Source organism: Corapipo altera, unplaced genomic scaffold (genome assembly GCF_003945725.1).
Source record: "Corapipo altera isolate COAL_440 unplaced genomic scaffold, ASM394572v1 50, whole genome shotgun sequence".
Lineage (NCBI taxonomy): Eukaryota > Metazoa > Chordata > Aves > Passeriformes > Pipridae > Corapipo > Corapipo altera.
In genome coordinates, this window is record NW_020884889.1 from 10,692,604 (window position 1) to 10,711,925 (window position 19,322).

The 19,322-nt window shown below is 38.6% G+C and overlaps 1 protein-coding gene across 4 annotated transcripts in view; it reads left to right on the forward strand.

Annotated features, from left to right (window-relative positions):
• Positions 1-4,849: 4,849 nt before the first annotated feature.
• The window catches only part of DMXL2 (Dmx like 2), a 48,958-nt gene continuing 34,485 nt past the window's right edge, over positions 4,850-19,322 (forward strand). For all 4 annotated transcript variants that reach the window (XM_027644170.1, XM_027644172.1, XM_027644171.1 and 1 more), the window contains exons 1-8: positions 4,850-4,970; positions 12,869-12,994; positions 14,466-14,537; positions 15,181-15,259; positions 15,898-16,054; positions 16,996-17,062; positions 17,813-17,991; positions 18,310-18,493. In XM_027644170.1, coding sequence (XP_027499971.1) covers positions 4,884-4,970; positions 12,869-12,994; positions 14,466-14,537; positions 15,181-15,259; positions 15,898-16,054; positions 16,996-17,062; positions 17,813-17,991; positions 18,310-18,493 — 951 coding nt within the window. In that variant the 5' untranslated portion in view covers positions 4,850-4,883. The remainder of the gene's footprint in view (positions 4,971-12,868; positions 12,995-14,465; positions 14,538-15,180; positions 15,260-15,897; positions 16,055-16,995; positions 17,063-17,812; positions 17,992-18,309; positions 18,494-19,322) is intronic.

The window sequence follows — 19,322 nt, forward strand, 5'->3', positions numbered from 1 at the left end:
ATTAGGATACATTCAGGCACCCGAAAACATTAGGCAAACATGTAACATGCAGACATGTGTGTTGTTTTAAAAACAGTGTACACGGGTGCCAGTGAAATGTAAGAATGATACCATATGGAAAGCAAAAAGAAAACAGCACAAAAGAAAAATTATTCCCTTACAGATTCTTTTTCTTATTAGAAGAAAAATAGTTATAAAGCTAGGAGGTATCAGTGACAGGGTACCTTGAAATTGAAGAAATACATGACACAAGAGCTACTAAGAAAGCAACACAAACCTAAACTGATAACACATCAAATGTCAGTCCAAAATATTTTGGTTTAAGTTTCTCAGAAGGGCTTTTAATTCAAGTCTTCCTCAGCCTTCACTGCAGAATACTTCCTGTGGTGCTTATAAAACTGTTGCTGTCGAAGAGCTGGTCTAGGCCTGGAAACAGTCATAGCAGTTCTGGAATCTTCTTCTGGTGTCCTCCAGTTCCTGGACAGGAGTCTGTGGTATAAACAACCCCATGCACACCCTTCATTGCCTCCTTAGGGACAGAAATGTCTGCCTTGGAGAGATGAAGAACTGAAATCCTTACTGCAGCATCATATGACTCAGCAGGTGTCAGGGATTTGAGTTGGTTTTTTTCTCAATTAAAAAACCAGGGGAAATTCCCAGAACATCTTCCATGTACACCTACTGCCATCAGAATACTCAGTCTGAATGCTATTTCCCAGGTGTTTGAAAGACAAATGGAAAGGCAAGATACACAGACAATCAGAACTGAAAGGGTACAAAGTATTAATTCTTCCACTTGACAAAAAATATTTACATTAAAACAACAGTGCCTCCTACCAAGTGCTAGGATCCAGACACTCAGACAATTATTCTGAGCACGTTTGTTCACTGAAAGTTTCACTAAATATCTGTGTAGGATAAGCATTTAATAGGGAGCACACAGAATAAATTCAGCCAACAGAACTAGTTAAGTTAAACTTAATCCTATGTCATTAAAGTCCAATGTCATGCCACATATCAGTACTAGAAGTTATTTATTCTGTCTCTGTTTTCTTAACATTCAAGTATTTGCAACTAAACAATTGCTAAACAACTCAATCCTGTCTTAAGAAAAATCCTATCCCACTCCCCACCAGAAAAATTCTACTGGTCTGGAACTGCCATCACGATTAGACAGACTGGCAAGAAAGCAAAACCTTGAAGCTTATGAAAAGAATTAAGAGACAGCACTACTAGACCTTCTGCCTAACCACTGAAAACATCAGCACCTTCAAGTGCCTCAGTAATAACTACCAGTAATAACAAAGGTACAGAAAAAAAAAAATCACATTACAGTTCAGAAGTTAATAGCAGAGAACAGATGTTGCATCTTATGGATTGAGGAACATGACTGTCTCCAAGCTAACACCTGGTTTGGGTTCTAGAGAAAAAACAGACAAGTAGCTTTTCCTCAGGGAAAAATACAATTCATTCAAGAACCCAGTGAAGATTTGAGACAACCATCATGGATCATGAGGAAAATATTCACAGAATTATAAAAACGTGGTGCTCAGAAGCTCTCTGCATCTTGTGCAAAGGTAAAGCCTTCAGAAGCACAGAAAACCAACAAGGTGGTTGAAACAGAGTGTGTCCTCCAGGTTTCAAGATACCAAGGCTGGAGTGCAGCATTTCACCTTTGAAATAAAAGATAGTCCAGAATACCTATTTATCTGGCATGATGCCTCTTATGAGTGTTGTTTTCTTTCTCTAGGCTGTGTTCAGCACATTTCTTTGATGTGCTTTAGGATTTCTTCCCTATGCAAATCTCACAGTAAAGTCTTTTGAATTTTTTCCCTTCCCAAAAAATAGTCCTCCTGTTGCCAGAAGTTAGAAAAAAAACCAAAACCAACCAAACAAAAAACCCCCTATCTTTCACCACTAAGCAAAAGTACATAAAAATGGTTTGATTTCTTATATGTAATCATGATTTCTATGTAAAAACATTGTACTTATTTCTGATTATTTTGTATAACACCACCTTTTTTTAGCTAAGTGAAAATACTTCTTCCTATGACGAATGGAAGCAAGTTATTTCTCCACAGCATCTGTGTAGTTCAGTGTCTGTTTTCTAAATTTGGATCCCCTTCCTTTCCTTCCCTCTCTTTCTGGAAGCAGCAGAAAAGATTACTAAAGTCTCAACCTTTGAACACCTATAGATTTGTAGTTGGAGAAGTAGAAGGCAAAACAGATTCATCCTCATACATGATGCACACAAAGTCTTGGTAGGTCATGTAATCCATCCTGCTGGACCAAGCCAAGAGACAGTCCTCTCAGCATTCCTGACACATCCTTAAACACCACCTAAGGCAGCTCCAACTGCAGCTTATTACCATAAATTAAATAGGTCTTTTGGTTCTATAGAGCAGCCTGAGGTAACAGAACTTCCCTTCTCACAACTTTGAGCCAAACCAGGGAATTCCTGGGCAAACAGACTCCAGCAGAGGTACTGCAGGTACTTTTGCATAGAGTTAAAAAGAAAAAAATGTAATTGAATTAAGCAACAAGACAGTCAGGAATGAAAGGGGAGAGGAAAAAAATGAAGGCCCCTTGGATTTTATTATTATTATTATTACTTTGTGTATTTTATATATATATATATATATGTAAGTATAAATATATATGTGAGAGAGAGGTTACTTTGTGGTTTCAGGAATAGAAATCACATTTACATGCACTAAAAATTACTTCAACATGGGATATTTAAGCCACTAAGAAGGAATAATTATTTCAGGTAAGTAAAACAATCAGTCAGCAAAACTCAGGGGAAAATATTTGCTTTTGGGAAGAATGTGAAGGCCTTATCTGCAGATACTTGCAGCATTCTGCTCAGAGTTCTGTGCACAAAGCTGGCCATGTCTATAGGTTTTCACAGCCACAAATGGAGTATTTTACTACTAAACCCATTATTTTTCTTAACTTTTACTTTAAAAAGGAAGTTTACTTGCTTCAGGACAACATGCATTCTGTGTCCCACAGTAAAGGCTCAGTGGAATTAAGGTACCACACAAGTCAAACTCTCAAGTTTCTGACCAACCCAAGCAATAAGCTGGAAATTTCTCTCTCAGTTGGCCACACATGAGCTACTGACAGTCTGACCCTCATTAGGGGACAGAGCTCTGAGCTGAAAACCAAAACTCTCCCTCATCATATCTGTACCCAGGAAGACTGAACCAATCCTGCAGGTAGTCTGCTTTCACCTAAGGGTTTTTGCCACCAAAACCGGGTAGTTTTACTACATCTAAGAAAGGAAAACACTTTCCTTTAGATCATACCATGCTCCTATCATTGTCATTATTGGCCAATTCAAAAGCCAACTAGCTTTTTCAGGCATTAGTTGGACTTTGTTCCACTCAAAAAACAAACAAACAAAGCCCCAACCAAAACAAAAAAGCCTCAGCATGCTGCTTTTGTCTCTAAGTCCTGTGGCATGCATTTAAAAAAATAATCTTATTGAAAATAAAAATCAGTTGCTGATTTCTGTGGAAGAGCCTTCAATCAGAAAAGCATACAAGTGGTTTCATATGAAACCGGGTCAACTAAAGATCAAAATGGTTTTTTTCACCTTTTGACCCCAGCTACTGCTCTCTTTAAAAAGGGATTGCCTTTAACAAGTATGGGAGCAGATAAAATCGAAAGTATTGTGATGACAATATTTTTTCCATTCAAACGTACCTTGACTATGTTTTCATTTACCACTATGCTTTGAGTAGCATTCATTTATTCAGTAAGAGATGTACACTTAAGAAGCAATCCAAGGCAAGATGAATCTTGTAGTCTCAGTCAAAACTGAGGTAGACTTTGAAGGAGGTTGAGTTTTGCAGCTTCAATCATTAGCAACAGTGTTACAACTGCAAGACTACTGTATTGACCTAGTACAGGAAAACAGAGGATTTTCTTTACGTATACGCACTGTATACAGAGTGGTTTTTTCATCGAATCCCTTCCAAACAATTTTCAGGATCCAGTCTTCTTCACACCTCTGAGACAGAGAAGGCACATTTAAAGGCTTTAGTTTTCAAGAGTGCTCGGCAGTTATCGCAAACAAAGCAGCAAAACGCTCACCATATTTTCAGCGAGGTCACTTCATGTGCAGAGAATTCAACTAAACACCTTCTCCAAACGGCCCCAGCACCGCGGGCAGGTCCCTGCACCGCCGGGGCAGCTGGAGCGGCGGTCCTGCGCTCCCAGGAGCTGCCTAAGCGCTTTGGGATGTGACCAAACGAGAGGACCCTTACTGAAAACTACTCAAACCATCCTCAGAAGCGCTATATATACAAATATGTATATATTTAAATGTAACTAACAAGAGGCGGGGGTGCGAGCCCGCCCGTCCCTGCCGGCGCTGCCCTGAGCGCTCTGCCCGCCCCGACTCCCGGGACACGCCTCCCCATCCCGTCTCACGCCCGGAGCGCCACCGCTGCCCCCGCAGCTGCTCTTCCCTTCCTTTTCTCTCCCCTCCCGCCGCGGGAGGCGTGTCCTGCCGCCGGCTCACCCTCACCTCCGTGTCCGCGGGGCCGTCCCTGCCTGTGCTCGCTGCCCGCGGTCCCTCCTCCCGCCGCCGGGGGCGCTCCTCCCACTCTCGCTCTTTTCCTCTCTCTCTCTCCTCCCCCCGCGCGCGCCCTTTAACCACCGCCTCGCGCGGGCGCGCGCGCGGCCCGGCCCCTCCCTCCCCGCCGCTCGCGCAGAGGGCGGTGCCCGCGCGCGCGCGCGCGCGCCCCCGTCCCCTCACCTGATTCGGGCACCCCCCCGCCCCCCCGCGCGCGCTCCCGCGGAGCCATCCGGGCACCGAGCGCGGGCCCCGCTCCCGGTCCCGGCCCCGGCGCCGCGGGGGCAGCGCGGCCGCGATGCATCTGCACCAGGTGCTCACGGGCGCCGTGAACCCCGGCGACAACGGGTACTCGGTGGGCAGCGTGGACGACACCCCCTTCACGGTAAGGGGCGGGGAGGGGGTGCCGCGGGCTAAGGAGGCCCCGGCACGGCGGCGGTAGGCCCGGGGAGAGCGGGGGGGACGGGAGGGACCTACCGGGAGGGGGGCGCCGGGGGGACCCGGGGGGATGCGGGGACCGCCCATCACCGCCAGCGAGCGCTCCGCCGGTGCCTGAACCCGGACCGGGAACCCCCGGTTCTGCGTCCTCAAATTTCCCTGGGTGCTTCCTTCCCCCCCCTTTTTTTCTTTTTCATTTTTTTCCCCCCTTGTGTGTGTTTATGGCTCATCTGCAAAGCGCAGGGGGTAGGTCGCACCGGGGTTCAGACGCTCTCGTCGAGCGTTTCCCTTCAATTACTCTGGTTGATAAAACACAAATGTGCCAAATGCACCTCTCAAACGGGAAGGGAGAAGAAACACAAGGATATAAAGAAATACACTAAGTAAATTTCACGAGGCCGGTAGTTTATAAAATAAAATCTGTTTATCATCCACAGGCTATTTTTGTTTATTCCAACGTCAATTTCCACTTCTTTAGCTCACGATCTGCTGCTCTGATTTTAATGAGTGATCAGCTTCTGCAGTGTTTTGCATACTGACATCTAATCACTATGTTATTATTTGCAAATAAATTGTCTCATTACATTTTATATTCACGATTACAAGATTATATCCTAGCCACAAAACAGTTCCAAGCAAAATGATACAGAGCATCCTTTTTGGTATAAGATAACTGTCAGCAGACTTGTCAGACATTTAAAGCTTACTTTAGATTATCACATATGTTATAATTTCAGTAATGAATGCTGGAAAGTCTTAAGAAATAGAAGGTGCCATGTTTGTCTTTATTTTCCCTATTCTGCTGCTATGCAGCTACACTGCTATTAAAGGGACCTCTGATACTTTTGATATTTATATAAGAAGTAATTTACTCATATTCTAATGTTTCTTCTTACTGTGACAATTTAAAAGTCAATCAGCTGGTATTATGAAAGACAATTTTATGCTAATTCTCACAATGCTTTTGATAACATCAATAATGATTATGTGTTATGGTTTATAGAAGGATTTTCCAAGAGCAAAACTTAACATTTTCCAAAACAATTCAGAATTGTTTGGTAGCAAGTTAATTATGGAACTGCATGTAACAGACCTCACTGTCTTCTCTGGCTGCTCCATCTAATTTTTCATAATACAGTACACAAGGAATTAAGGAGATAAGTCTGTTTTACTAAATATATCTTCTGGCCTTCCATAACTGTACCTTTCTTCTTTGCTTTTTCTTCATTCTCTGTATTTGTGGTATTTCCTGCTCTTTTAGACCTTAATCCTGTAGTAAACTATATGGTTAAAAACATCTACCTGCAAACAATTTGGAGCCTTATATCCAGATCCTTTGGATATCAGTCACTTGTGTGCCAGAATAGCATCACAGACCATCCTCCACTGCAGGTGGCAAGTTCATTAGTGCCTAACCTTAAATTCTGTTGCTCAGCATCACCTGTATGGACAGAGCTCTGGGCCCCAAACCATTCAGCTGTTGGGAGTCATAACTTCAACTCAGATCCTGAAGCAAGTTTTGCAGTTTAGGCAAGAGGCCATCAGTACTGGTCACAGAGCCTGACTGTAGACCTGCTCTTACGACCAAGTACCTGTCAACCTCTAGAACATGGCACCAGCAGAGCAGTGAAAGGGCAGGAGGTCAGGGGAGATCTGCACAGCATATGCTGTCTGAATTCATGTGCAGCTGTTTGTGTGCTCATGTGCTCACTTATTTTTTGGTCAGTGTTTGGGCATTTAAAATGGGTGAGAACCAGTTCACAATTGCTACAACTGATTCATCGCAGGGACTTGAAAATACAGCTTTTTTTTGTGCAGGAATGAATCACTCATGTTAAAAATACTCCACTTAACGGCAGAATAATGGCTCGGGGACGTGTATATATGTATCTACTAGTTAACAGTCTTGGAGCTATTTCCCTTTTTTTTGAGGAGGAGTAGGGGAAGGAGAAACTTCCTCTAAAGATAAATGTGCCTTAGATGTCTAACTCCAGCAAACTTATGATTCTGAGACAAGAAACGCATTTTTTTCTGCCCTGGTTAGGAATATCGCTATCGTCAGGTTCTTCTTTTCTTCCTTTCCTCTATGGTTTGTCCTTGGCTTGTTTACATGACTCCTTGCTGGGGATAAAGGTAAGCTTTTTATTTCCCGGTCTGTGTAGGTAGAGCTAAGATGATAACATGTTCTGCCTCAGCTCTTTTAAAGCTTTGGTAATAGTCATCTACTTATTCTGAGAATAAGACAGGGAAAATAAATAATTTTTCTACTGTTTTATTCTTTCCCTGCTAAAAACGAGTATTGGTGTCTCCATAAAGCTAAACAAATCCAAAGGAATAGAGGCACTTGCTGTGGGTTGGCTACAAAGGTTTTGCCAGTCCTTTAGCTGAAATGCTCACAGTGCTCTTTCCTCCCTGTGCTCCCACATGGGCCTTTGGCAATCCTGACATATATCCAGCCTTTCCCAAATAAGGGATGAAGCACAGAGAGGTTTGGTGAGCAAACTGCCTGGTGGACACTGTAGCTGTGTTGTGCCCAGTCTGGTAGAGTGGGTGATACACAGGAAAAACTGTTTCAAGGGTGATTAGAAGCAAAATAACTTCATAAAGCTGTCTTGTGCCAGACAGTCCCTTCAGCCTCCCTTCATCTGAGCTCCAAAGAAGACACTGCATAAGCCAAGGATTTAAGTACTAAATAACAGAAGTTCTGGTAATAATTCTGTGCACTTTTCAACTTTCTGTTACTTCATGTTCTTGTTTTAGCAAATATTGTTAATGGTGTTTCACAAGCGAGTTTACAGAAGGTTGAGCTGAGCTTTAAGCAGAAGGGCCTTACAGCACACACCCTGCCTGGACAGAGGGTTTGGTGTTTGTGCCTCATAGTCTGACTGGCAGCTAATAAGTTTTTCAAGGTAGTAAACTGCATTTTTCAAACCATAGTTGATTTCACTAAGCTTTTGTTCTTAAGCAGCTCTTTTATGTTGAGCCAGTTTCAGTCACTGACCCCAACTCTGGGTGGAATGTGTGTTACCAACCTGACTTGCTGTAAGGGAAGTAAGGTGGTTTCAGAGAGATGTCAAGCTGTTCTGATTCTGTTTCTTTGACTTCTGCCCTTAGTACCAAGCTCAGGGTTGTCTTTTTCCCCCTGAAACTCTGGACAGAATGTAGCTGTTTCTAAGGTTAGTCTAGGTTTAAAAACATATAAATAACTATGTCAATTACCTAAAGGCTGGATTCTATAAGTATAAAAATTCCAAGCATCCCACAAACAGCAGATAATGAATATTTACTTTTTGTAAGAGGTACCATTAAATGCACAAAATACGTAACTCTAAACATTTTTAATTAAAAACTAGAATATCAGATTTTAGGCGTATCTGTACGTAAGAACTTTTCTGATAAAAAGTGAAAAAAATTAATTTATTATTTTTCATTTTTGAAAAAGACAAGCTTCTTGACATCCTCCATGGTAGTACTGACACTGGAGCTGTGTGGAATGAATTTCAGAAGCTGTTGCAGATAAGTCTCCTAGATCCATGTAAACTTTTTTTGACCTCATTGAACACAGCAAAATCTTCATCCACACAGATGTCCACAAGATACAGCAACTGAGAATAGCTTTTTCCTGCTGTGTAGGGTTCTCCTACTTCTTCTCTACTTCTTCCTTCTTAAAACACTTACTTATGAATCCCTTTTAGTTATTACTACTTACATATATCTATATGTTCTCTGCTGTCTTTTTGTAAACTGAATTACAGATGCTTAACATCTGAATTCTTACTAGGTTCTTTTTTCTCTGGAGCACTGTATGTAAGCATATTGTAAAGTATTACAATATATTGAATTTGTCTCAAATGTCGATTTAGGAAAGCCTCTTTTACAGACCAAAGGCTGGTAGTAGGTTGGGAGTTGTTTCTCAGTTATACTGCTAATTTGCAATAAGTGTATGTTATTCTACTACTCCTTTGAGGAAGGAAGGGAAGGAAGTGTAAGTGTTGTGTCCATTGATCAGAGTTTGGAAATGGTTCAGAATTCAGGTGTCTCCATCACTAGCAGGAAGGTGGAGGAATTTCTGCATCTTATGTCTACTATCCATAGCCAGAAACTTAAGGGTGAGTATTGTTTTACTGGAAAACATGGTCAGCTGAAAAAGACAGATGCATGTGCTGCTTTCATATTATCTGAAAAGTGAGGATATAGCATAAACTCTTAGAGTAGGACATAATGTCCTACTTCTGTGTGATGCTCCTGCCTTCACATTTAGAGCTTTGTCATTGCTCATTTCAGTGGTCCCAGATCCTGACAGTTAGAGCAGACATTGGCAAACAACAGCTTATTAGTTGCTTATGGATCCTGCAAGTCATCCTGTCATTCTGAGGGTTTTGCAACTCCATTTAATTTTCTCCTTGAAGTTATCAGTGACATTAGAAATGGAGGTTGGCAGATACTCCATGTGGGTGGTTTTTACTGCACTTGTTTTGTTCAGTCAGTGCTTATAATTCCATTTATTTAAGAGCTCTGCACTCCTCTCATCCATTACAATATCTCAGCATCTTATTCCATTCCTTTTATCACCAATGCTGTGGCCACTGTTTTTTTGGCAGGAGAGACCTGAGGTGGCATGAATGATCTTGTGAGCATGTTGTCAGCTAAAGCCTTAAGAAGGAACTACTGATGTTGTCAGCTGAATCCTTAAAAGAAACTACTGATGTTAAATGTTATGACACTTCCCTATTCTTTGTCAATGTGGGGTATTTCTACTGCATCACCAGCTTGAGGAGAGAAAGGACAAAAGAAAAGAGGATTTAACAGAAATGTATTCTGTTCAAGTATAAACATGGTAATAAATTGAGTACATTAGAAAAGCTGCATAAAAGTTATCAAATGGAAAACTTGTATTTAAACAGAGAATGTGAAATATGGAAATATCTTTTAGTACATGGAAGTATATTGACCTTTTCTTAAAGGTTGAGTTGTAATAAATGTACTTCTTAAAATAATTCTAAGATTTAAGGTAATATACTTTATTATACTTGCAAGAAATAAGGCACATTCTCAGCATAAATATCCACACTTGGAAAATTACTCCAGAACCAAGAGATAGCAGTACTTGCTCAAAGAACCTGGAGCTGAAGGCTGGTGCCCTGCTATTGGGAATGTGTTCCAACTAAGGTCTGTAAATAATGGACTGGATCCTCTGTTGGCACAGGACACTTGGGTGTGCTGAGTCACTTGTTGGTGCAGTGGTAAACACAGGCAAAGAGTAGGATGGATACAGGTGACAATAAGATTTCACAAAGGAAAAATATCTCCTTCCTTGATCAAGAGCATTTCGATGATTCTTTCAGAAAAAAACATTCTCCTGTAAACCACACTTTTAATTCACAACCACCAGTTTACTTAACTTTATAAAAATATGCTAAATCGTATAATTAACTGGAAAAGTACTGCTTTGTTTCTAGAATAAGAAGTGTAGGTAGGGACAGGAGAGATGAAAAGCTGAAGTGTTAAAAGAGGAAGGCACTAAATTCTTTTGCTTCACAGAATAAGCACACATACCCAAGTCTAAAATATTTTCTGTTTTGTGCATTATCAGCTTTACACACACATACAAGTATGCACGTTTAGAACAGTGAGCAAAAGGAAACTGAAGTCGAGAAGTCTTTTCCTTTTATAATTTGAGACACATGTACATGTCCCCTGCTAACAAACCTTCAACTAGTTATAAGTTATGTTTAATTTAGTTTGAAATTTGCAATACCGGCAATGAAAAAATAGGGTAACCAAAAGGTTTAAGTCCTTGTTTCAAGTGGATCAGTACCTCTTTTTACTGATAACAATTTAAACAATTAGATAACAATTTCAACAATTAGATAACAATTTAAATCTTGTCTTTTAGTAGGTTTGTATTAGTAGTTGTGAGATAGACCATTGAAGGAAGGTGAGTCAATTCTTTGCTGTTTTAATTGCTTACCTTTTGAAGTAAAAGTAGGAGAATCAATTGCTTGTGAATATTAGAATTCTGAATAAATTATTGGAACAAGAGGACCTGCTTCTGTTTTCCTATGTACTTCTGGGCATTCACATCCTGGTCTCCATCTTCTTCCTTCCTACTTATCAGCCTATACCATCCTGTCCAGAATTCCACACCACTGGTGGAGTTTGTTTTGCAACAGATTCCATTATGAAATATAGGACAACAACAAAATGACTCTCTGTTCAATGTGAGAACTTATCTCAATCTCACCTTACTTTCTCTGATTTCTGGAAATAATCCTATTCAATTTTAATAATAACTTATTCTCTTCCAGGCTGGATCTAATAATTGCATAGCCTAGTCATTAAGGAGCTGGGATATTCTGTTACACAGATAATCTACCTCCAACAATGTTCTAGCAATCCTGCTTACATTGTGAATCACTCCAGTATCAGTTCCTCAGAGCTTCCCAGAACAACAGCTGTGGGCTTGAGGTCTCAGACAACACTGTGTCACTTTATTTTCTTGAGATGACTTTAGAAATCTTTGAGACAGACTGCTTTATCCACAGTTCTCGTTTCTGTGTGGGCAGTTGTGTGGTGTGTTCATGTCTGAGGACTGAATTTCTGCTTTGCTGCTTGTGTTGCTGTTCCTTTCTTGGTTCATGCACTGACTGTATTTTCACTAAGTTAAGCCCTTTTCTTCAGCCTTTCTCACTTGTTGCTCCTTCCCAGGAGCATCAGAACTAGACACAGAAGGTCATGAGACCTAAATTATCTGTTCCAATTGTTATGTTGTGCCGTTATCTCAGTGTGTCCGTCAGTGGGGGTTGGTCATGTAAATCTCTAGAAATACTCACAAATTCTCATAAGCCTCTCAAAAATTTGAGTAGCTTTAAAATAATTGACCTCAAAGGAGAGGACGAGGACTGACTCAGTATTTTGGAAATTATTTTAAAAGAACCAAGGGGCAAATTAAAATTTTAAAGTAATTTTGTACCATCTCAAATTGACTGTTGAGGACTTGCACTCTCTGCTTAACTCAGCTGTAAAATTTCTGCTGGCTGTATTGGAATCAGTGGAAAACTGACTTTAAGGAAAGAGACTGGTGACTGTAAAAGGCTTAGTGGTAGATTGATGCTAGGGAGGGATTTCTATGCCTGAATGTGGGAGCTGAGTTGTACAGATAATCTGGAGTGATTAAACTTTTTAGAACAGGTGAAAAGGTGGCAGACAGATATGTATTTATCCTGTCAATAAAAAGTGCTGCAGGCTATCATTGTTCTGTAGCTAATTCATAAACATATTAGTTAGGCCGTAGTATGTGTTGCACAACATAAAATATATCCAGAAAAAAAAAAAAAAACAAAACAAAAAACAAACCAGAAAAGCCCTGCAATTGGATTCTTATAGAAAAGAATCACTTACAATTTTTTTAAAAAAAAAAAAAAAAAAAAGGAACTTACATGCAAATTCATTAATAAATGCTCCTGAATAGTAGACTCTTGTCTGCCTTGCTCTAGGAGGCAATGAGAATTGGAGGGGAGAAATAAAACAACAACTAAAACCTAAACCTAACAGAAAGTACACACAGAGCTCAAGTTCTAGATTAAAGTTGGGGTTTGGGTTTTGATGGGGGTTTTTTACAGTTTCTGTCTGGTGATCCTGGTAGAGGTACAATCTCCTGTGCTACTTTGTTTCTACTCGTTGCTCCTTCTGCGGCTGAATTGATGAGGAACAAACCCACTGTACAGTAACAGCTTGTTTTAATGGGGATTTTCACAGCTCTCTTGAAACATCAGTCCTGTAACAGGTATTCAGTTGGTTTTGAAAGTAAATACTTAATTGTATTTCTTTTAAAAAATGTTTCAGGCATATGGCTCTGGTTGTGACATTGTTATTCTGGCAGATGACTTTGAATGTGTGCAAATTATTCCTGGTGCTAAACATGGAAACATCCAGGTCAGTTGTGTGGAGTGCTCCCAACGACAAGGCAGGGTAAGGATCTTAATAAATCTGTAAAGAATTTTTAAAAAATGGAATAAATTAAATAATTAAACAGCAACATAATACATTAATAGAATTAAAGAGTTAATTTTATGACAAAGATCACGTTCTACTAGTCTGTGACTTTCAGAGTGTGTGTTACTCTACGAATTCTTTCAATTTAATAGTAATTTGGGGGGTGGGGCAGGGAAAGGGAAGGGGGTAGAGAAAGCAGGAGTCGTAACAGTGGTTTTTACTCCTTTCTCGGACCTGCAGTAACAGGTCTGTCAAAATGTGAACATACCTATTAATTTCAGTATAGTATCAGAACTGGAATGGTACTAAAATGATATTTATTCTCTCCATTATTGTATTGTCTAAAAAGACAGTTTAGAAAGGTGAGCAAAAAACCACTTTCTAGGAGTTACGGCAGTGCACTGAGCAAAGGCTTTGTCAGGTGCCACTGCTGACTAATATTGGCTGCTTCAAAACTGGTAGCACCATTGAGGAAGCCCTGGTTAGGATTAGGGCAGGTTTAGCTGGCAGTGCAGTCCCAGTAGGACTGGAAAGGAGATTCCAGCTGCAGAGTTGATCCCTGTAAGATCACCACAAACCCCTGGGTCGTTCTGCCTTCAGGACTGAACTCGTGGTCTGTTCTGTACCTGGGGAGTGAGTATGTGGTTGCAACCTTCCCTCTGCTCCCCTTAAAGAAGTAAGATTTCGTAATAAATGTCAGGAAACTTTTGCATTTCTGTGTTGAGTAAACCAGATCCTGAATGGGAAGAACTTAAATGGTTTTTCTTTTGAGAGTCTTTTAAAGAAGAAAAAGGAATTTTAAAGATAGTCAAGACACAGATAAATTCTCAATAAAGACCATTTTGTGTTCAGATGTTTCTGTAAAATAAGTGAGTGAAAGAAACACTGAGGGGTTCAGTGGTCTATATACTTCAGTTTTTCTGTTTACCATTTATCTCCTCTCAAAATGTATTTAAATATTAAAAATAGAATTACATTTCTTGCTGTTTCTTGTAACTATTATTTAGTGATTTAGTGATACAAGATGGAATCTAGGAACACGCAGAGACACAGACACTAATAATTAATGCATTAGTTAGCTGTGAAGTAGACAGAACATGAGCAGAAGCAGTGAAGGCATCAGCTTTCCCTTATACATTAACAGTAGTTGCCCTAGAAGAATATTCTCTATCTGATTGACAGTGTTTATGCCACTGAACAGGATGCTTAGAGTTAAAATCTTAAAGGTGGGCTTATTCAGAAGTATGTATTTCTTATCTGCCTTAAGAAAATATACCTATAACAGTTAATTACATTTGTATTAATTTCACTTTTCTTGAACAATGGTACACAGAAGTAGTACTGGAAAAATTCTTTAGCTATTTTGGAATACTAAGGAATGCTTATTCCGCTTACCTCCTAACCATTCATTTTGAGTCTTCAACTTTTTTTTTTTTTTTTTTCCCAGATTGCAGCATCATATGGAAATGCTGTTTGCATTTTTGAACCACTTGGTATAAATTCTCATAAAAGAAATTGTGTAAGTATGTATTTCATAATTGTAATTTGGTCTAGACTTTTAGAAGAGGTAGAAGTCTGGCTTTTATTAAATTATGTTAGCACACCAAAGATAAATGGTTAAACAATTTTCCACCATTCCTAATAAAACTGGGTGGGTAGAATCTTCCACTGCATGATTTGGACTGTGGACTGCACTTCTCTTAAGTTCACAACATCTTATTCTTGAATCTCATACTGGAATGACATGGTGAGAAGTTGGTATTTCCTATTTGAACGTTGTCAGAAATGTTGTTCCTGTACACCCAGAGTTGTTTTAACAGCACAGCCAGGGCCAAGCACTCGAGCATTAAGTGTGTTCTGAAGCAGGTTTCACAATCTTTGTTGCATCTCTACTGCCCTCCCTTATGTTCTTGTAAATCTGTGACCTCGCTAGTGTAAAGTAGTCTACAGATATATTTGGATGTGAGGCAAGTCCAGATCTGGTTCACAGGGCACCCTGGGGTGCATTTAAATTTTATAAAACAATTTAAAACTTATCAAAACTGGATTTAGCACCCTACCACTGATTGGTTTTGCAACAGGCTTAATAGCAATTTCTTAGAGAAAGAAGTGTGTTTTGCTGTTGATATGAGAATTAATCCTTTACTGTTTTTAAACTACAGCAACTGAAGTGTCAGTGGCTTAAAACTGGGCAATTCTTCCTCAGTTCTATGACTTACAACCTGGCATGGGATCCTCAAGGTAATGCACAGTTTGGGAAGAATTTGTTCAACATTTTTAGTTAGAACAACTTGGACACAAAATATTTTTATTGTAACAAAGTGAGAGCATGAATATGGAAATATTAGATCACCTGTTTTCAGGCAGCGTTGCATAAAATGTGAGGCTACAGTTAAGATTTGTGAAGATACTGTGCCAAGTGTTTTTTTGAGTCTCTTATGCAAGATCCTGGTTTGGGAATCACAGTGTTAAATTGCTAACTGACTTAAATTACTACTAATAATCATCTAAACAGAATTCTATCATAATTAAAGTCAGCAGTGTGCCCAAACACAGATCTTTATAAGATGTTTGTGTGTTTATTTGAGGTGTGAATAGCTATTTAGCATCTGCGATATTCATTAGTAAATATGATTCTGTGATTCAAAGTCACAAAAAACTCCTTGATGTTCTTTCTTAAATGGTATTATAAATTCAAAATGTTTTGATAAAACCAGCTGTATAATTTGATTGAATACCCTATCATATTTAAAATGGACTTGATAAAATTTAGTTTTCAATCTGTTTTGAATAATTTACAACAAAATATGATGATAGGCTTCATCTTTGCATATCCCTTCATCATCTTGTTTCATAGCTTTGTTATTTCTCACTTTCAGGTAACAGGCTGCTGACAGCAACTGACTATTTGCAATTGTGGGCCCCTCCATCTAATGACATTCTAGAAGAAGATGAAGACGATGATCCCAACAATCAGATCAAAGATGATAAAGTTCTCCCAGTTCTAAATGACTGGAAATGTGTCTGGCAGTGCAAGTGAGATAATTTTTATTCTAAGACAAATTGCAATTCTACCTCACATATCAGCAATATCTTCTCTCCAAAACTATAATTTTAAATGTGCTTTTAAATATCATAAAATTCAAAGAATATAAGTTACTCCAAATAAGAAATCCTCACTTTTTCAAGTAACCTACCAGGAGATGGTTGAATAAAACCTAATCAAAGGCTTATCCAAACTGTACCACTGAAAATGTATCAGAATCATCTGTTTTCTCATCTGTGAGAATAATGCTGAATATTAGATGAGACTGAGTAGAGGAGCAGTAACAGGCAGATAAGCTACACTGATAGAGATAAGAACTGCTTCCTGAATCTTAGGAGAGGGGGTACTGAAACTTTCTATTTAGTTCTATTGGAGCTTCATGTTATAGAAGTGTTTCCTGATCATCCATTTCCAAATATATGCAGACTTGGGAAGTAGCTGCCTCTAAACCTGTTTTCTCTGTAGTTTTCTGAAGCCATTTCAGATTTTGCCCACAAAGCACTGCATAGAGAGCATTTCTCTTAAAGACTTCTGACCATAACCTGTAATCACAGACAAATAACATCACATTTATGAGAAAGATATTTACTTTTGTTTCTTCCTACAATTTGTCTCGGTTTCACTGGGAGTAGAGGACAGGTGGGACAAACTTCACCTCTAGGATCTCATTAGATCTAACCTAGGCTTGCTGTACTTAAAACAATTTATTTTATGAGCTGTTTTTCTGTAAAACTGTGAAAATACTATTTTGTTTCATTATAGCAGATATTTTTATGCTTCTGCTATTTGTAAAGTATGCTTAAAGCAACAACTATAAAATACTAATATATTTAATTTAAATAATGAACAGTGACACTTAATCAACTGAAAACCTATGGAATAATACTCTAGAATAAATAGCCCTTACTCAATTTGCTCTTGTGTTCTCTAGGACTGCAACATCAGTACATTTGATGTCATGGTCTCCTGATGGTGAATACTTTGCAACAGCTGGGAAGGTAAGGGCCAAAAAGGATGATTAAATAAGTTTTTGCAATGTTTTGCATTTATTTGACAGAAGTAAGTAATATGAATAGTCCTGGACCATACACTCTATTATAGTCTAAGCAAAAGTAAATTATGATCTCATGTGTAATACTGTGTTTTTGTGTAATTGCATGAATTTCAGCAACAAGAAATTAGATTTAGCTATGTAGTCTTACTGAATATAGTGATACAGACTTGTGTGTGTATATATATACACATATATATCTTTGATAAAATATACTTAGATGTATTTTTAGATATGCATAAACATATTTTTCTAGTTCTGCTGAAAATATTGAGAATAAATATCAGATCATTATGATAGAATACATACACATTTAAACTAGTATACTATGCAGATGTCTGGATAAATTAGACAAGGTTTTCTGTTTAGTGAATTCTGGGTTCAATTGTTAATTCTTAACTTCTATTTCAGTTTGCAATTTTTTTTGTCAAATCTATTATTCAAGCAAGGTTTTCAATTAATAATTCTCTTTAATATCACCCTCTCATTTCAATGATTTCTTTTGGTTTACAAGTCTGGACAGGTAAGCATATGTTGCTTGCACTTAATATTAGTTAAACAATGAGATGAGTTTTAGTTCTGGGCCAAGTTTTCATGAATGCTACCAGAATGGCAGTTTCCTTATTATTTGAGGTTTTCCTTTTGTGACATTTTGAATTATAGCTAGCTAACCCTGTGGTTCTGTTGCTTTTTCTAGGATGACTGCCTCTTAAAGGTTTGGTATCCTATGACTGGTTGGAAATCATCTCTTCTGCCCCAAGAGAATGAAGAAAAGAGAAGATGCTCAGAAGATGTCCAATTCTCATTTGTTTATTTGGCACATCCTCGAGCAGTGACGGGGTTTTCGTGGCGGAACATTAGCAAGTACATGCCCAGGTTTGAAAGCTTTCTTTTTTTTAAAAAAACAAGCAACCTTTGATCAATATTTTTTTAATACTCTGATTAATGTTTTACCATCAAGAACATGACATTTCTCTTCTTATTCTGTCAAGGAACAAAACATATCCACATCTTCCCATAAGCTTTGGTATCACCTATTACAGTAGTGACAGTTGTGTTAACATTTAGTTGGAGGAGAAGCAGAAATTGAGATGAAACAATAACTACTAAATACATGTAAACTCCATTAATTTCTGCTGTGTTCATATAGCTAAATTAATTCCACTGGCAGTAATCTGGATGTGTCTGCCTTAGGGGTTTGGTGTGTAATGTGTTACTCACGTCGTGTCTCGATGGCATCTGTCGGCTGTGGGCAGAGACACTGTTACCAGAAGATACTCTTCTGGGGGAGCAGATCTGTGAAACAAGCACTTCCAGCATTAGCAGCACCGTCTCTCAGTCTGGAAAGCAAAAGGACAAAATACAACAAGCACTAGAGGTACAAGTAAATACTGGATTTGTCGAATTTTAATTTCAGGATTCTTAAAACTTTAAATACTTAAGGATGTAAAACTCTGAGAATGCATATTACGTAGTCTTTACATGCATAGCAGAATAGTCTGAATTATTTCGTATCAGTTTTTGAAGTCTGTTACTAAACATTGAAAAAGTCTGAGACTGCAACTCTGCATTCAAGCTCCATGTTTGTAAAACTCAGTTTACTTTTTCTTTAGCTAACGAACAGTGATGGGAAGAGACAATGATTAATATGGAATAGTAGTGATAGTTTCATTCTGATTGGGTCTGAAGGTCTGTAATTATAAAAACAATGGAAGGAGTAAATAAACTCTTTTAACTTTTAATTACCTCATTTGATAATTGCATTTCAAAAAATGGTATTATGGGGCTCTAAATTTCATTTCAGTGACAGTTTTATCAAGGCTATTAAGTTTACAGTAAGAGAAAACCTGTCAGTATAAAAACAAGGAAAGAAAAGAAAACAATCACTCCTTATTTGTAACTATTACAGTCAGACCAAGGTTTTACTTCTTACATGTCATGGTCATCAACAAATAGGGAGATTGGAATCAAGTGCACTTTGGGCTGCTGAAACAGCTGTGCTCTCCACTTGCTCTCAGAAATTCTCAGTTGTACAAAAATAATTCATTATAAAATTATATTGCAAATGTTACAGCTTTTAGATTGTTCTAATCTTATTTATTACTGTTATGCAAAATAGTGGGTATTTTTATGTTGTTGTTGGAGCCAATATTAAAGAAATTTCCTGGAGACTGTTAGAAGAGCTTTGCCTTTGGCCAGAAACAACA